Source organism: Scyliorhinus canicula, chromosome 4, assembly GCF_902713615.1.
Source record: "Scyliorhinus canicula chromosome 4, sScyCan1.1, whole genome shotgun sequence".
NCBI classification, from domain to species: Eukaryota; Metazoa; Chordata; class Chondrichthyes; order Carcharhiniformes; family Scyliorhinidae; genus Scyliorhinus; species Scyliorhinus canicula.
In genome coordinates this window covers 71913385-71931864 of record NC_052149.1, presented here as the reverse complement: position 1 = coordinate 71931864, position 18480 = coordinate 71913385, and the positions used below count along the sequence as shown (strand labels likewise).

The window sequence follows — 18480 nt, the reverse complement described above, 5'->3', positions numbered from 1 at the left end:
AGATAACAAGTTACCTTTCCATTTTTCCAACAAAAGCAGATGACCTCTCATTTATCCACGTTAAAATCCATCTGCCACATATTGACCCACTCTCCTAACCTATTTATATCAATATGTAAGGGTCTTATTTCCTTATTGCAACTTACTGTCCCACCTGTTTTAGGGTCGTCTGCAGATTTGGCTACAGTACCTTCTATCCCTGTATCCAAGTCGTTAGTATAGATTGTAAATAGCTGGGGCCCAAGGACCGTACCCTGTGGCACCTGTACATTGCAACATCCAGAAAAAGACCCATTTATCCTGACTCTCAGTCTTCTTTCCATCAGCCAGTCTTCTATCCAAGTTAATAAATTATCCGTAACCCCATGTGTTATATAACCTTGTGTATTAAACTTCTGTGCGGCACCTTATCAAATGCCTTGAAGTCCAGATATACCACATTTACAGGATTCCCGTTATCTACTTATCCACTTAGTTTGTTACAACCTCCCTCCCTCCCCTCTGGCCAACCATAGATCGCTGGCCTGATCTCGCTCCCGGAAACATAGAGGACATTGGGGCCCTCCCAATGGCTTGTCCCATATGCCCCGCTCCCTTCAGGCCCTGTCCCCGTCAGGTCCTGCTGCTTGGCACTCCGCTTGTGGAGACCAGTCATGATTCCCCCCAAGCAACGTCATGCCAGTGGGTGGAAACATTGCACGTTGCCGGAAGTTTTAAGTTAATCTGATTTTGAAGGTTTAAATCCATTCAAATGAATGGTGATCTGGTTCACCCCCATCTGCTAGGAGGTCCCAGGAACACCGCAAACTGTTTGGCGTCCAGCCCAAATCCCATTTCAAGCTTCTCCCGGAGTTTTCTGGATGTATCAGGATTTGTGACGGGCGCAACTCGGCCAGAAAATCGCTCCCGATAGGAGTATGAAACCTGCCTCAGACAAATACTCTGTGTTGTCGTCTCTCCAGACATTCAACAAATAATTGAGAAGACCAGCCACTCCTTCCACCCGATGGTGTTAGTTTAAACAACATTTTATTATTCTTTCATGGCAAGACCAGCATTTGTTGCCCATCCCAAAATGCGCATGAACTAAGTGGCCATTTCGGAGGGACATTCATCCATGCCCGACTCACGTGCGCCCTCTGCACCACTTTAAATTGAATCAAACTTAGTTTTGCACATGAGGAGGTAGAATTAACTCTGTGCAAAACCTCACTCTACCCTCCCCCCCCCCCCCCCCCCCCCCATTCCCCCCAGAGCACAACACGTTTCCCCATTATTTCATAAGGAAACCATGTTGCTGGCGTTTCACGTATGCCAAGCAGGTAAAGATGGCAGATCTCCTTCCTTAAAAATGAAATTTGTTGTCAATGATATTTTACCATTGTTACCATTACTGAGACAGCCTTATATTCAGCCAGCTGTCATGGTGCGATTTAAACCGATGTCCCAAAACAGTATAATTTGGGCCTCTGGATTATTCATCCGTGACATTACCATTACACCACCATCTACCTCTGCACAGATCTTCGCCTATTGACTGCCAATGGCAGATTAAAATATTTATGTTGGAGGAAGTTGACATTATCATCGACTTTTTGCTGCATAAAGATTCAAATTTAAGTCAAAAGGGGAGAACTTCTGCAAAGGAAGATCAGCAGAAAATCTGAGACCTGGAGGGCTGGATTCTCCGGTTTTGAGACGACGTGCCAACGCCGGTGTGGGAAGGGTGGCGTTTTACAACAGAAAAAACAGCGCAACAGCTGTACCGATTCAGCTACTTTAAATGGTCTAGCACCATCGCCATGTGGAATGCAATCAATTCCCTGGAAAATGGTGCTGGATTCGCCGGGTCCATGATTTACGCACATGAGGCTCACATGCCACTACTGCACTGAAATGGTCCTTCCCTCCACACACACCGTCCCAGCTAACAAGATGGCTGGAAGGAGACCAGTGCCACTGTTCAGGGTAGCTGAACTGGACACTCTCCTAGATGCCTTGAAGGAGAGAAGGGACCTTATACCCCTGCCCAGGGCACAGTTGGCCGAGGCGGTCAGCGCCATGATCACCGTCATCCGGACTGGCATGCAGTGCCGGAAGAAACTTCAGGACTTCCTCAGGCCTGCCACGATGAGTTGGCTGCTCTGTGCCCCTGGCACTAACCCTGCGCACCCCTCCCCCACATCATAACCCGCTCCTCCCACACCTCAGCCCCCACATGTCAACATCCATGCCAGCCGCAATGGCCGGGTGCCCTGGCCACGGAGGCCACCATCTACCCAACCCCTGGGCTGCATAGAGTCATAGATGTTTACAGCATGGAAACAGACCCTTTGGCCCAGCTTCTCCATTATCACTTGCCCGCATTTGGCCCATATCCCTCTCTATCCATGCTGCCCATGTAACTCTAACTGGTTTTTAAAGGAAAAAATTTGTTTGTCCGTCCCCCCCCCCCCCCCCCCCCCCCCCCCCACCACAGCCTCTGGCAGCTCATTCCGGATGCTCACCATCCTCTGTGTGAAGAAATTTCCCCTCTAGTCTGTTTTGCATCTTTCCCCTCTCACCTTAAACCTATGCCCTCTAGTTCTAGACTCCTCTACCTTTGGGAAAAGATGTTGTCTATCTGCATTGCCTATGCCCCTCATTATTTCATAGACCTCTATAAGATCACACCTAAGCCTCCTACGCTCCAGGGAAAAAAGTCCCAGCCGATCCAGCATCTCCTTATAACTCAGACCATCAAGTCCTGGGACCATCCTCGTAAATCTCTTCTGCACTCTTTCTAGTTTAACAATATCCTTCCTATAATAGGGTGACCAGAACTGAACACAGTATTCCATGTGTGGTCTTACTAATGTCTTGTACGACTTCAACAAGACATCCCTACTCCTGTATTCAATATTCTGACCAATAAAACCTAGCATGCTGAATGCCTTCTTCACCACCCTGTCCACCTGCGACTCCACCTTCAAGGAGCTATGAACCTAGATCTCTTTGTTCTGTAACTGTCCCCAACTCCCTACCATTAACTGAGTAGGTCCTGTCCTGATTTGATCTACCAAAATGCATCACCTTACATTTATCCAAATTAAACTCCATCTGCCATTCATCGGCCCTCTGACCCAATTGGTCAAGACCCTTTGCAATCTTATATAACCTTCTTCACTGTCCACTATGCCACCAATCCTTGTTACATCTGCAAACTTACTAACCATGCCTTCTACACTCTCATCCAAATCATTAATATATATCACAAATAACAGTGGGCCCAGCACCGATCCCTGAGGCATACCGCGGCTACAAGCCTCCAGTTTGAAAAACAACCCTCCACAACCACCCTTTGGCTTCGGTTGCCAAGCCAATTTTATATCCAATTGGCTACCTCACCCTGGATTCCGTGAGATTTAACCTTTTGCAACAACCTACCATGCGGTACCTTGTCAAAGGCCTTGCTAAAGTCCATGCAGACCACGTCAACTGTACTGCCCTCATCTACCTTCTTGGTTACTCCTTCAAAAAATTCAGTCAAATTTGTGAGTCATGACTTTCCCCTTACAAAGCCATGTTGACTTTCCCTAATTAGTCCTTGCCTGTCAAAATGCCTGTAGATCCTGCCCCTCAGAATACCTTCTAACAATTTAACGTCCTCCAGCGCCAGTACGTCCTTTCTCAGGTAAGGAGACCAAAACTGAACACAATACTCCAGGTGTGGCTTCACTAACACCTTATACAATTGCAGCATAACCTCCCTAGTTTTAAAATCCATCCGTCTAGCAATGAAGGACAAAACTCCATTCGCTTTCTTAATCACCTGTTGCATCTATAAACCACCTTTTTGCGACTCATGCACTAACACACCCAGGTCTCTCTGCACAGCAGCATGTTTTAATATTTTATCATTTAAATAATAATCCCATTTGCTGCTATTCCTACCAAAATGGATAACCTCTCATTTGTCAACATTGTATTCCATCTGCCAGACCCTAGCCCATTCACTTAACCTATCCAAATCCCTCTGCAGACGTCCGGTATCCTCTGCACTTTTTGCCTTACCACTCATCTTAGTGTCGTCTGCAAACTTGGACACATTGCACTTGGTCCCCAACTCCAAATCATCTATGTAAATTGTAAACAATTGTGGGCCCAACACTGATCCCTGAGAGACACCACTAGCTACTGATTGCCAGCCAGAGAAACACCCATTAATCCACACTCTTTGCTTTCTATAAATTAACCAATCCTCTATCCATGCTACTACTTTACCCTTAATGCCATGCATCTGTATCTTATGCAGCAACCTTTTGTGTGGCACCTTGTCAAAGGCTTTCTGGAAATCCAGATATACCACATCCATTGGTTCCCCGTTATGTACCGCACTGGTGATGTCCTCAAAAAATACCACTAAATTAGTTAGGCAAGACGTGCCCTTTATGAACCCATGCTGCGCCTGCCCAGTGGGACAATTTCCATCCAGATGCCTCGCTACTTATTCCTTGATGATAGATTCCAGCATCTTCCCTACTACCGAAGTTAAGCTCACTGGCCTATAATTACCCGCTCTCTACCTACCTCCTTTTTTAAACAGTGATGTCATGTTTGCTAATTTCCAATCTGCCGAGACCACCCCAGAGTCTAGTGAATTTTGGTAAATTATCACTGGTGCATTTGCAATTTCCACAGCCATCTCTTTTAGCACTCTGGGATGCATTCAATCAGGGCCAGGAGACTTGTCTACCTTTAGCCCCATCAGCTAGCCCATCACTACCTCCTTCGTGATAACAATCATCTCAAGGTCCTCACTGTCATAGCCTTATTTCTATCAGTCACTGGCATGTTATTTGTGTCTTCCACTGTGACGACCGACCCAAAAAACCTGTTCAGTTCCTCAGCCATTTCTTCATCTCCCAGTATTAAATCTCCCTTCTCATCCTCTAAAGGACCAATATTTACGTTAGCCTGTCTTTTTTGTTTTAAATATTTGTAAAAACTTTTACTGTCTGTTTTTATATTCTGAGCAAGTTTACTCTCATACTCTATCTTACTCTTCTTTAAAGCTTTTTTAGTAGCTTTCTGTTGCCCCCTGAAGATTTCCCAGTCCTCCAGTCTCCCACTAATCATTGCCACTTTGTACGCTTTTTCCTTCAATTTGATACTCTCCCTTATTTCCTTAGATATCCACGGTCGATTTTCCTTCTTTCTACCATCCTTCCTTTTTGTTGGTATAAACCTTTGCTGAGCACTGTGAAAAATCGCTTGGAAGGTTCTCCACTGTTCCTCAACTGTTTCACCATAAAGTCTTTGATCCCAGTCTACCTTAGCTAGCTCTTCCTCATCCCATCGTAATCTCCTTTGTTTAAGCACAAAACACTAGTGCTTGATTTTACCTTCTCACCCTCCATCTGTATTTTAAATTCCACCATATTGTGATCGCTCCTTCCGAGAGGATCCCTAACTATTAGATCATTAATCAATCCTGTCTCATTACACAGGACCAGATCTAGGACCGCTTGTTCCCTTGTAAGTTCCATTACATACTGTTCTAGGAAACTATCGCGGATACATTCTATAAACTCTTCCTCAAGGCTGCCTTGACCGACCTGGTTAAACCAATCGACATGTAGATTAAAATCCTGTATCATAACTGCTGTACAATTTCTACATGCATCAGTTATTTATTTGTTTATTGCCTGCCCCAGCATAATGTTACTATTTGGTGGCCTATAGACTACTCCTATCAGTGACTTTTTCGCCTTACTATTCCTGATTTCAACCCAAATGGATTCAACCTTCTCCTCTATAGGACCAATGTCATCCCTTACTATTGCCCGGATGTCATCCTTAAATAACAGAGCTACACCACCTCCTTTACCATCCACTCTGTCCTGCATTGGTTCTCATCCCCCTGCCACATTAGTTTAAACCTCCCCAAAGGCACCAGCAAACAGCCCCCCCCCCCCCCAAGGACACTGGTTCCAGTCCTTCCTAGGTGTAGACCGTCCGATTTGTAATGGTTCCACCTCCCCCAGAACCGGTTCCAATGTCCCTAAAATCTGAATCCCTCTCTCCTGCACCATCTCTCAAGCCACACATTTTCTACCTGTTATTCCTACTCTGACTAGCACATGGCACTGGTAGAAATCTGAGATTATGACCTTTGAGATCCTACATTTTAGTTTATCTCCCTAAATTCAGCATGTACGACCTCATCCTGATTTTTATCCATATCATTGGTGCTTGTAGCACACGACAGCTGGCTGTTCACCCTCCCCCTTCAGAATGTCATGCAGCCACTCTTCTCCCCCCCCCCCCCCCAGGAGAAGGCTGTACACAACCGCCGGGAGCAGAAGACTGGAGGGGGACCACCAGAAATGCATCCCCTCATCATGCCCAAGTAGAGGGCCCTGGACGTGGTCAGCAGCACACCACACTCCCCCTCAACCCACACCCCCCCCCCCTCAGCCCACACACCCTTCACCCCGCTCTGCACAGTCCATACCCCCTCACCCCTCTCAACCCCGGCCCCTGACTCCTCCCCCCCACCGCCCCCCCCCCCAGCCCCACCCCATCCCTGGCTCACTGTTTAATCATGCATGACGTCTTGTGTCTTACAGGACCTGTTGGAGATGGGGCGGATCCACCTGGAGCCCCAGCCAGTGCCAGAGCCGTGCCCCCCCCCCCCCCCCCCCAGACGGCTGAGCACTGATAGGGAGAGCAGCCCAAACACCAGCCCTCTGCCTGAGACTCAGGAATCCCCGGCGCTCGGGTCGGAGGATGACGCTGACCTTCCGTCACAGCTGTCTCCTACACCCTATACCAACCCAGAGACTATCACCTCGGTTGGGCACTTTAGTGAAGAGACTCCTGGGACATATCTGGTGCACACCACACATCACAGCCGATAGAGCAGATGGAGGTAGGAGCAGCCGAGGGGCCGGACAGTCAGAGGGCAGGCCGTCCCCAGGAACCAGCTGCCGTTCAGACGAGTCCCGGGCGTCTGGAACCTCCAGTCCCAGCCACAGTGCAGATGCAGTCAGAGACCCAGGGACCACAAAAGGGGGTGGCGGCGGACATCCAGCCCCTGCAGGCGTAGGTGGAGGAGTAAATCCGCGTGCAGGAGCAGGGTATGATGCCGGTCATGCGTGCCACCCAGGCCGACACCGAACGGGTCCGTGGTGGAGGCATTGGGGGCGACGGTTTCAGCTATGGGTCAGTGTGTCCAGGGTCTGGGGAATTCTGTGCAGGTGGTGGCCCAGACCCAGGACAGGCTGCCCTCTCATAGGTAGCCATGTGCCAGAGCCACCCGGACATTGCAGCGGCACTCCTCAGCATGGCCCAGCCACAGCAGGCAATGGTTGGGAACGTCGGCGGCATTGCCCAGGCGCTGGCTGGCATTGCGGAGACACTGGGCGGGGTGGCCCAGTCCCAGAGGGAAGTGGCCCAGTCACTGGTTGATGTGGCACTGTCGCAGCAGCATATGATGCAGTCCCAGAAGGCGATGGTCCACTCCCTGTGCTCCATGGCCGCAAGCGTGCAGACCTGGGTCGAGAACAGAGCGGGTCTCCAGGACTGGCAGCGCCAGGTGGTGGGGGAGCTTCAGGGCATGGCTCCGCTCGCATCCCCGTCTAATGGAGAAGTCCGGGGGCCATCAGGCACGCTGAGGGAGAAGGAAGTGAAGAGCCCAATGCAGGCCCTGTGAGAAGACCGTGCTCCACCCCCCCCCCCCCCCCCCCCCTGTGCCCCGACCATCCCCAGCACCCCCAACCCAGGGATTCGATGGGGCCGTGTGATGGACTGGTCAGCTCGCATGCAGGGATCACACAGGTGGAAGGTGCTACTGTGGGCAGGAGTCAGACGTTGTCAAACGATGTGGAGCACCAGAGCTCATCACAGAGCGGGTTGTCATCATCCTCCATCCCATGGACCAGACCCGCAGTCTCTGCCAACCCAGGGCCCCCAGCTCCTCCAGCACATCACCCCTCTGCTGCGCGATGTTGTGGTGGATGCAGCAGGCCACTACAGTGCGAGTGACCCTCTCAGCATCATACCAGAGGGCCCGTCCAGAGCGATCCAGGCACCTCAACCGCATCTTCAGGATGCCGAAGCACCGCTCGATCACACTCCTGGTCGCTGTATGGGTGTCGTTGTAGCGGTCTCCATGTTGTCTGTGGCCTCCGTATGGGTGTCATCAGCCACGGCCGCAGCAGGGTAACCCCTGTCGCTCAGGAGCCAACCCCTCAGCCAGAGGGGGTGGGGGGGGGGGGGGGGGTGGGGGGGGCTCGAATATGTCAGGAATCACCATGTGTGCCAGGATGAAGGAGCCGTGCATACTGCCCAGGTATTGGGCGCAGAGGTGCACGATGCACAGCTGATGGTCACAACTGGATGTTCATTGACTGATACCCACTTCAGTCAGTGTAGAGCGGCCTGTTATCCACTGGTGCCCGTAGGGCGACATGCATCCCGTCTATTGCCCCCTGGACCTAGGACAACCTGGCGATGGCAGCGAACCACTCTGCCCGATATCCTGGTGGGCTCGGTCCACATGGAAATTAATGTAATGATCCACCTGGGCATATAGAGCCTCTGTGACGGCGTGGATGTGCCTGTGCGCCGAGGTCTGTGAGATCCCGGACAGGACTCCACTCAGCGACTGGAAGAACCCCGTCGCGTAGAAATTCAGGGTGGCTGTCACCTTGACGGTCACCGGGAGCGGGTGTCCTCACCCATACCCATGGGGTGTCAGGTGTACCATCATCTGGCAGATGTGTCGCTTGTCTCTCTGCTCATCCAAAGTCTCCGACAGCATGTCCGGTCCAGTAGGTCCTCGAATGACAGGCGTTGCTGGTGCACACGAGGCCTCATGCGGCGCCTCCTTGGCACTTTCTCCTCCTCGGCCTGTTGGGCAGGTGGCCTACAGCCTGTGCAGCCGCCACTTGCCCCTCTGTAGCCCGTTCCTCTGCAGCCCGTTCCTCTGCAGCCCATTCCACTGCTTGTAGCGGGGGGTGGGGTGAGGGGGTGGGCGCACCCAAACGGCCAGTGTCACTGTGTAGAGGTGGGTGGTCAGTAGGCCCGCCACAAGATGGCCGCCATAATGGCGGTCGGTGCCTGGGCACCACCCCAGTCCTATGGGGGGGCACCCCGGCTGCTTGGCCTGTCCCCCCCTCCCAGTCCCCTTCCCCCAGCCCTGACAGGGGGCCCCCCCAACGTAGCCAGCATGGCCGGTGTTCGGGGCGGCAGCCCGTGGTCACTCCACGCCATTTCCTACCTCCTCTCTCAGCAGTCACAACATCAGGTCCACAATGATTGAGACTACAAGTGAACCATGTCATTGGAACTCAGCCCATCAAAGGCGGTGAATCTTGGAGGCCCCGGAAATAGGGTGTCAGGCCCGCTAATGATATGCCTACTGTGCTTTTACCCGGCGTGGCGAGCGACACATTTACGCCATTTTCAGGATGCCGGAGCATCCCGATTTGGAGTCAAACCAGCGCTTACCCCGATTTTCATGTTGGAGCCTATTCTCCGCCCATTCGATTTCGACATCGGCAAGCGGAGAATCCTGCCATTAATTTCTCTAGGTTTTCATCAGATTTATGCCAACGTTCTGGCAGATAATCAGGAATGCCCTTACAAAAAATATTGGTGGAATTATTTCAGTTTGGCTTTGCACCAAACTGTAGTATGTGTCTACATGTGCTTTCTCTACAATCCAGTCAGACTGCAAATCTCAGTCCCCAGTTGAACTATTTGTTTTGCTTTGATGCATATCCAAAAGCGATTTGCATTGACAGGGCAATTGTGTAACAGTAGGTTCTATTGTTTTTGTATGTTTTTTTAAGTAAGTAAATCCTAAATAAGAGAGTGGGCTGTTCTATTACATAAATTAAATGGTGGGGTGCTGAGTATTATGGTTCAGAGGAAAAATTCAGAAGCATTTTTTCCCCCCAGGTATACAAATCTGTAATACGCTTTGCTGCTTATCCCTTTTAGAAATAGTTCTGGAGTTTCTTTGAATTAATCTCTCTTCTATAGACAATTTATATCACATTCTTACCTAACCCGATAGAACTTAAAGCTGATAAAGTTCGAAGGACAGTTTTGTCGATCATAATTTGGGACAAATCCTTTTGCTTTTGCAGTTGATCAAAGGAAAACTCTTCGTGCACTTCCCCTTCTTTAAAACTATCATACATGTCCCATGTTGTAGCCATAACACCTAAAAAGAAAAGAAACAATCATAGTTTACCAAACACTTATTTGAATAATTCAACTTGTTTTTCCAACTCTGCAAAAACTCAGCCAACAGAAATAAGCTGTGGGTGTGATTTTAAATGGAGTGGGTTTTGGCAGAATGGGAGGGTGCAGGGTGAGCATTAAAGACATCTGAATTCATCACTTTGATGCCTAGTTTATCTTTTGTGTTTCAAATTTTCATTGTTTCAATATTTTTATTCAGGGAATTTTCAAGTTTACAACATACAAAAAAGAGAATCAAGTTTATACAATTTTTATAAAACTATCCCCATCGTCCAGTCCCACACTTTCCTCATTTATCCACCCCCCCCCCACCCCGATTTGCTGACAACAACCAGCTCTTTAAAGAAAGTAATAAACTGATGCACCTCGAATAGAACCCCTCCTCCGACCCTCTAATGGCATATTTGATTTTTTTCCAAATGCAGAAACTCCAACAGGTCCCCCAGCCATGTCATCGCCTTAAGCGGTGCCAATGCCCTCCACCCAAGCAAAACCCACCTCTGGGATATCAGAGAAGCGAAGGACAGGACGTCAACTTTCTTCCTCTCCTACAACGCTGGCACGTACAACACCCCAAAGATCACCACCCATAGGCACTGCTCCCCCCAAAACTCCAATGTAGTCTCGAAGAAGGACACCCAGAATTTGACCAACTTAGGGCAGGACAAAAGCATATGCGAGTGGTTCGCCAGCCCCCTTGAACAAGGCTTACATCTATTCTCCGCCCCCAGAAAGAACCCACCAATCCGTGCCCTCGTCATGTGCACCTATGCACCACTTTAAACTGAATCAAACACAGTCTTGCATACGAGGAGATAGATTTAACCCAATGCAAAACTTTGCTCCACCCTGCCCACAAAGCACAATCCAATTCTTCCTCCCATTTTCCCTTTATTTTCTTCAGGGAAGCCCTGTCCCCCTCCATCAACTGCCCATAAATATCAGGGGCTGGATTCTCCGTTTTGGAGACTAAGTCCCCACACCAGCATGAAAGCAGTAGTCTTTTGCGCCAGGAAAACTGGTGTAAATAGGCCACCGATTCCCCATTTTGCTGGGGGCTAGCAGGGAGGTAGCTTACAGCTCGCAGCTCGAGCTGTTGATATGGCCCTGAGCACTTCCAGTTCCATGGACGCGCATGCGCACAGCGGCCTGCAGCAGCTGCGTCGTGCTCCATGGCGAACTCAGGCTGCGGACCTAGACCGCTAAAGTAGTGCCCCCTTCGGCCGCTCACGCACTCCGGATCGCCGTGGATAATTGGTGCCGCCGCTTTTCTGGGGGTGGAGAATTCTGGGAGGCGACCTGAACTGTGAACTGGACCCCAAATTGGATTGTTCCAGACCAAAGTCTCTGACCCAATCTGGGAAGGTCACAGCACTGACCTCATTTGCAGAACAATTGGTAGGGTAGACCCATGGGGCGGGATTCTCCAGGAATCGGCGGGGCAGGCAGAAATGGCGCAGTGGAGTGGGGAGAACCACTCCGGCATCGGGCCGCCCCAAAGGTGCGGAATCCTCTGCACCGTCAGGGGCTAGGCCGGCGCTGGAGTGGTTTGCGCCCCGCCAGCCGGCGTGGAAGGCTTTTGGTGCCGCGTCAGCCGGGGCCAAAGGGACTCCACCAGCCGGCGCGGGTCCGCGCATGGTGCTGATGTCATCACTGCGCATGCGCGGGGGGCATTCACATTCACGCCGGCCATCGCGGAGGCTTACACGGCCGGCATGGAGGAATAGAGTGATTCCACAGCACAGGCCCGCCCGCGGATTGGTGGTCCATAATCGCGGGCCAGGCCACCGTGGGGGCACCCCCCGGGGCCAGATCGCCTCGATCCCCAGGACCCCAGAGCCCCCCCCCCCCCCCGCACCGCGAGGTCCCACCTGTAAGGGACCTACTCCAATCTACACCGGCGGGACCTGCATAGAACCAGCGGGACTTCGGCAAAACGGAGAATCCCGCTGGTGGAGAATCCCGCCTAATATCTTCTTCGATGCTCTAGGAGACCCTAAAGGCGGTCATAAGCGGGGGAATCATCTCATATAAAGTTCACACCACAAAAACAGAGATAATTGGAGTGACAAAGGCTAGCGGACTCTATTTTGGAAGTTGACTGCCAATATTCATTTGCCCTAGCACTGGAGGTACTGATGCACAGGAAAAAAATTACAGCTCTAATTTGAGCTGATATCTACAGGTAAGGCTGTGTAAGTGTTAAGACATTCTGGGGGCTCTCGAGAGATCCCCAGGATTCAGAAAAAGGAGGGTGATCTTGTTTCCGTTCCTCTCCAGATTAATGCGGCCTTCAGTACATATTGCTGGGAACTATATGAGTCAGAGCCTCCTCAAAACGCATTGGATATGATGAGTTTTTTAGATGAACTACATATCCCTTCCATCGTGGAAGGCAGGAGACAAGAACTGGATTCCCCCTTATGTTTGGGAGAAATACTGGTGCATTGGGCGGCTACAATCTGGCAAAGCCCCTGGACCTGACTGCTTCCCAGTCGAGTTTAATAAAAGGTTCTCGGAGCAGCTCATACCTTTAATAATGAAGATGTTTAACAACTCGCTGTCCAGGGGTTCACTACCCCCGAACCTCACTCAAGCCTCAATTTCTCTTCTCCTCAAGGGGGAGAAGGACCCAGTAGAATTTGGGTCGTACCAACTCATTTCACTTTTCAATACGGACGTTAAGCTGTTGGCTAAGGTCCTGGCATCCAGGCTGGAGCCTTGTCAATCAGTTAGAATATCTAAAGATCAGACAGGCTTAATAAAGGGCCAGCAGTTGACGGCCAATGTTCAACACCTCTTAAACCTTGTCCTCTCCCCCTCTACTGCTCTGGAACCTGGAGACATAGCGTCTTTTGATGCAGAAAAGGTATTTTCTTTTCATGTACTAAATGATCTGTTGAGCTGCACGCAGAAAAATACTTTTCACTGTACCTCGGTACATATGACAATAAACAAATCCAGTCAAAAGAATTTGATAAGATGGAATGGAACTATCTATCGGAGATTCTGGGGACATTGGGAAACGGCCTTAAATATTCCTTCTGGATTTATCTGTTGTACAATGCCCCTAATGCCATCATTCGTATAAATACGGTATTTTCAGAATACTTTTCCTTGGACAGGGAAACTAGGCGGGGCTGCCCTGTTTCCCCACTGCCCTTTGACTTAGGTATTGAACCCCTTTCAATAGCATTGAGGACATCTAATCAGCGGAGGAGTATTTGACGTGATGGAGATTACCTACTTCTGTACATTACAGACCTGGCTCCCAGTAGGAGTGAGTATTTTTCAGTGAGTCTACTGGCTACCAGACCGTACCAGCCTCCCCGGACAGGCGCCGGAATGTGGCGACTAGGGGCTTTTCACAGTAACTTCATTTGAAGCCTACTTGTGACAATAAGCGATTTTCATTTCATTTCATTTAAAGGAGCTCAACTTAGATAATTGATGTTTTGCCCATCTAACATTAGTTTCCATTATGTGGGAGTCCGTGTAGCCCATAATTGGGCATTACTTCACAAATTGATTTAAGCTTCATCAGTAACATCAAAGCAGATCTGCAGGGGTGGAGTAGCCTTTCTTGGTCCCCGGCAGGTAGGATCCAAACAATTAAAATGGATGTGCTTCCTAGATTTCACTTTTTCTTTCAATGTATCCCCATTTTTTTTGCCCAAATCATTTTTTATCATGATCATGAAATTGATTTCTGCTTTTATTTAGGTGAGTAGGTTGCCAGAACTCTCAGAGCTCTGCTTCAGAGAGACAGGGGATGGGAAGACCTGGCCCTCAAAGAGTGAGTTTGGGAATTTGAAACTCAGTGAGAATTCGAAGCTGGGTGGGGGGGAGGTGCTTTTTATTCCTGGTAAGTGACTGGTAAGTAGTTTTTCTTTTTCTTTTCATTGGTATATTTAATTATTTTTTCTTCATTTTTTTTGGCATTCTACTTGTATAAGTTAACCTAAAGTTTAAGACATGGCAGCAGATTCTAGACCCGTGTCATGCTCCTCATGTGCGATGTGGGAGCTCAGGGACACGTCCACTGTCCCTGGCTCCTTCACGTGCAAGAAATGTGTCCAGTTGCAGCTCCTGTTAGACTGCTTGAGGGCTCTGGAGCTGCGGATAGACTCACTTTGGAGCATCCGCAATGCTGAGGACGTCATGGATAGCACGTTTAGCGAGTTGGTCACATCGCAGGTGAAAGTTACTGAGGGAGAGAGAAAATGGGTGACCAAAAGACAGGGCAAGAGTAGGAAGACAGTGCAGGTGTCCCCTGCGGTCATCTCCCTGCAAAACAGATATACCGCTTTGTATACTGTTGAGGGAGATGGCTCACCAGGGGAAGGCAGCAGCAGCCAGGTTCATGGCACCGTGGCTGGCTCTGCTGTGCAGCAGGGCAGGAAGAAGAATGGCAGCACTATAGTGATATATATATAGTGAAGGGGCTGGTTTAGCTCACAAGGCTAAATCGCTGGCTTTTAAAGCAGACCAAGCAGGCCAGCAGCACGGTTCGATTCCCGTACCAGCCTCCCCGGACAGGCGCCGGAATGTGGCGACTAGGGGCTTTTCACAGTAACTTCATTGAAGCCTACTCGTGACAATAAGCGATTTTCATTTCATTTTCATTTTCGATAGGGGACTCAATCGTAAGGGGAATAGACAGGTGGTTCGGCGGATGTAATCGAGACTCCAGGATGATATGTTGCCTCCCTGGTGCAAGGGTCAAGGATGTCTCGGAGCGCTGCAGGACATTGTGGGTGGGTGGGGGGGGGGGGGGGGGGGGGGGGGGGGAACGACGTGGTGCACATAGGCACTAACGATATAGGTAAAAATTGGGATGACGTCCTACAAGCTGAATTCAGGGAGTTAGGAGTTAAACTAAAAGGCAGGACCTCAAAGGTAGTAATCTCAGGATTGCTACCAGTGCCACGTGCTAGTCAGAGTTGCAATGTCAGGATAGGATGGATGCGTGGCTCGAGAGATGGTGCAAGAGGGAGGTATTCAAATTCCTGGGGCATTAGAACCTGTTCTGGGGGAGGTGGGACCAGTACAAACCGGACGGTCTGCACCTGGGCAGGACTGGAATCAATGTCCCAGGGGGAGTGTTTGCTTGAGCTGTTGGGGAGGGTTTAAACTAATGTAGCAGGGGATGGGAACCAATGCAGGAAGTCGGAAAGTAGTAAAACAGGGACAGATACAAAAGGCAGTAAGGGGGAAAGTGTAAGGCCGAGAAGCCATAGTCAAAAATCAAAAAGGCGACAGTACAAGGTACAGTGACTGAGGGGAGCTCAGTGAATAGGCCCAGTAATAATAAAAGGAATAAAATGGGAAGTCAAAACATAAATGGTAAGCGATGCGGCAGGTTGTTACATGAAGATATGGGTTCAATGTCAAGGAAAATTTGGAGAAAAGTTAAGAGGAAATATAACTTAGGAGAGGTTACTGATCGAGGTGTTAAGATTCAAAACAGAGGTATAAAAGCCAACATAAGTGTACTTTACCTGAATGCTCATAGCATTTGGAATAAGGTAAATGAGTTGATGACGCAAATCATCGTGAATGACGATGATTTAGTGGCCATTACTGAAACATGGTTAAAGGATGGTCAAGATTGGAAGGTAAATATCTGAGGGTATCAAACTATTCGGAAGGACAGAGTGGATGGTAAGGGAGGTGGTGTAGCTCTGTTATTTAAGGATGACATCCGGGAAATAGTAAGAAGTCTTACAACACCAGGTTAAAGTCCAACAGGTTTGTTTCAAACACGAGCTTTCGGAGCACGGCTCCTTATTCACCTGAATAAGGAGCCGTGCTCCGAAAGCTCGTGTTTGAAACAAACCTGTTGGACTTTAACCTGGTGTTGTAAGACTTCTTACTGTGCTCACCCCAGTCCAACGCCGGCATCTCCACATCATGGCTACCATTGACACCGCAAATATCCGGGAAATAGTAAGGGATGACATCGGTGCTATGGAGGATAAGGTTGAATCCATTTGGGTGGAAATCAGGAATAGTAAGGCGAAAAAGTCACTGATAGGAGTAGTCTATAGGCCACCAAATAGTAACACTATGGTGGGCCAGACAATAAACAAAGAAATAACTGATGCCTATAGAAATGGTACAGCAGTTATCATGGGGGGTTTTAATCTACATGTCAATTGATTGGTTTTGCAAGGTCGGTCAAGGCAGCCTTGAGGAGGAGTTTATAGAATGTATCCACAATAGTTTCCGAGAACAGTATGTAATGGAACCTACGAGGGAACAAGCGGTCCTAGATCTGGTCCTGTGTAATGAGACAGGATCGATTAATGACCTAATAGTTAGGGATCCTCTCGGAAGGAGCGATCACAATATGGTGGAATATAAAACATAGATGGGAGGGTGAGAAGGTAAAATCAAACACTAGTGTTTTGTGCTTAAACAAAGGAAATTACGATGGGATGAGAGAAGAGCTAGCTAAGGTAGACTGGGATCAAAGACTTTATGGTAAAACAGTTGAGGAACAGTGGAGAACCTTCCAGACGATTATTCACAGTGCTCAGCAAAGGTTTATACCAATAAAAAGGAAGAACGGTAGAAAGAGGGAAAATCGACCATGGATATCTAAGGAAATAAGGGAGAGTATCAAATTGAAGGAGAAAGCATACAAAGTGGCAATGATTAGTGGGAGACTAGAGGACTGGGAAATCTTTAGGGGGCAACAGAAATCTACTAAAGAAGCTATAAAGAAGAGTAAGATAGAGTATGAGAGTAAACTTGCTCAGAATATAAAAACAGACAGCAAAAGTTTTTACAAATATATAGAGCAAAAAAGAGTGGCTAAGGTAAATATTGGTCCTTTAGAGGATGAGAAGGGAGTTTTAATAATGGGAGATGAGGAAATGGCTGAGGAACTGAACAGGTTTTTTGGGTCGGTCGTCACAGTGGAAGACACAAATAACATGCCAGTGACTGATAGAAATGAAGTTATGACAGGTGATGACCTTGAGAGGATTGTTATCACTAAGGAGGTAGTGATGGGCAAGGTAATGGGGCTAAAGGTAGAAAAGTCTCCTGATGGAATGCATCCCAGAGTGCTAAAAGAGATGGCTAGGGAAATTGCAGATGCACTAGTGATGATTTACCAAAATTCACTAGACTCTGGGGTGGTCCCGGTGGATTAGAAATTAGCAAACGTGACACCACTGTTTAAAAAAGGAGGTAGGCCGAGTGCAGGAAATTATAGGTCAGTGAGCTTAATGTCGGTAGTGGGGAAGATGCTGGAATCTATCATCAAGTAAGAAATAGTGAGGCATCTGGATAGAAATTGTCCCATTGGGCAGACGCAGCATGGGTTCATAAAGGGCAGGTCGTGCCTAACTAATTTAGTGGAATTTTTTGAGGACATTACCAGTGCAGTAGATAACGGGGAGCCAATAGATGTGGTATATCTGGATTTCCAGAAAGCCTTTGACAAGGTGCCACACAAAAGGCTTCTGCATAAGATAAAGATGCATGGCATTAAGGGTAAAGTAGTAGCATGGATAGAGGATTGGTTAATTAATAGAAAGCAAAGAGTGGGCATTAATGTGTGCTTCTCTGGTTGGCGATCAGTAGCTAGTGGTGTCCCTCAGGGATCCGTGTTGGGCCCACAATTGTTGACAATCTACATAGATGATTTAGAGTTGGGGACCAAGGGCAATGTGTCCAAGTTTGCAGATGACACTAAGATGAGTGGTAAAGCGAAAAGTGCAGAGGATACCGGACGTCTGCAGAGGGATTTGGATAGGTTAAGTGAATGGGCTAGGGTCTGGCAAATGGAATACAATGTTGACAAATGTGAGGTTATCCATTTTGGTAGGAATAACAGCAAACGGGATTATTATTTAAACAATAAAATATTAAAGCATGCTGCTGTGCAGAGAGACCTGTGTGTGCTAGTGCATGAGTCACAGAAAGTTGGTTTACAGGTGCAACAGGTGATTAAGAAGGCAAATGGAATTTTGTCCTTCATTGCTAGAGGGATGGAGTTTAAGGCTAGGGAGGTTATGCTGCAATTGTATAAGGTGTTAGTGAGGCCACACCTGGTGTATTGTGTTCAGTTTTGGTCTCCTTACTTGAGAAAGGACGTACTGGCACTGGAGGGTGTGCAGAGGAGATTCACGAGGTTAATCCCAGAGCTGAAGGGTTAGATTACAAGGAGAGGTTGAGTAGACTGGGACTGTACTCGTTGGAATTTAGAAG

General features: G+C 48.7%; 1 protein-coding gene across 1 annotated transcript in view; it reads right to left on the bottom strand.

Moving 5' to 3' along the window:
• dnai4 (dynein axonemal intermediate chain 4) overlaps positions 1-18480 on the bottom strand; it is a 277873-nt gene that overhangs the window by 140178 nt on the left and 119215 nt on the right. The window contains 1 exon segment of the mRNA XM_038794441.1: positions 10055-10216. Coding sequence (XP_038650369.1) covers positions 10055-10216 — 162 coding nt within the window.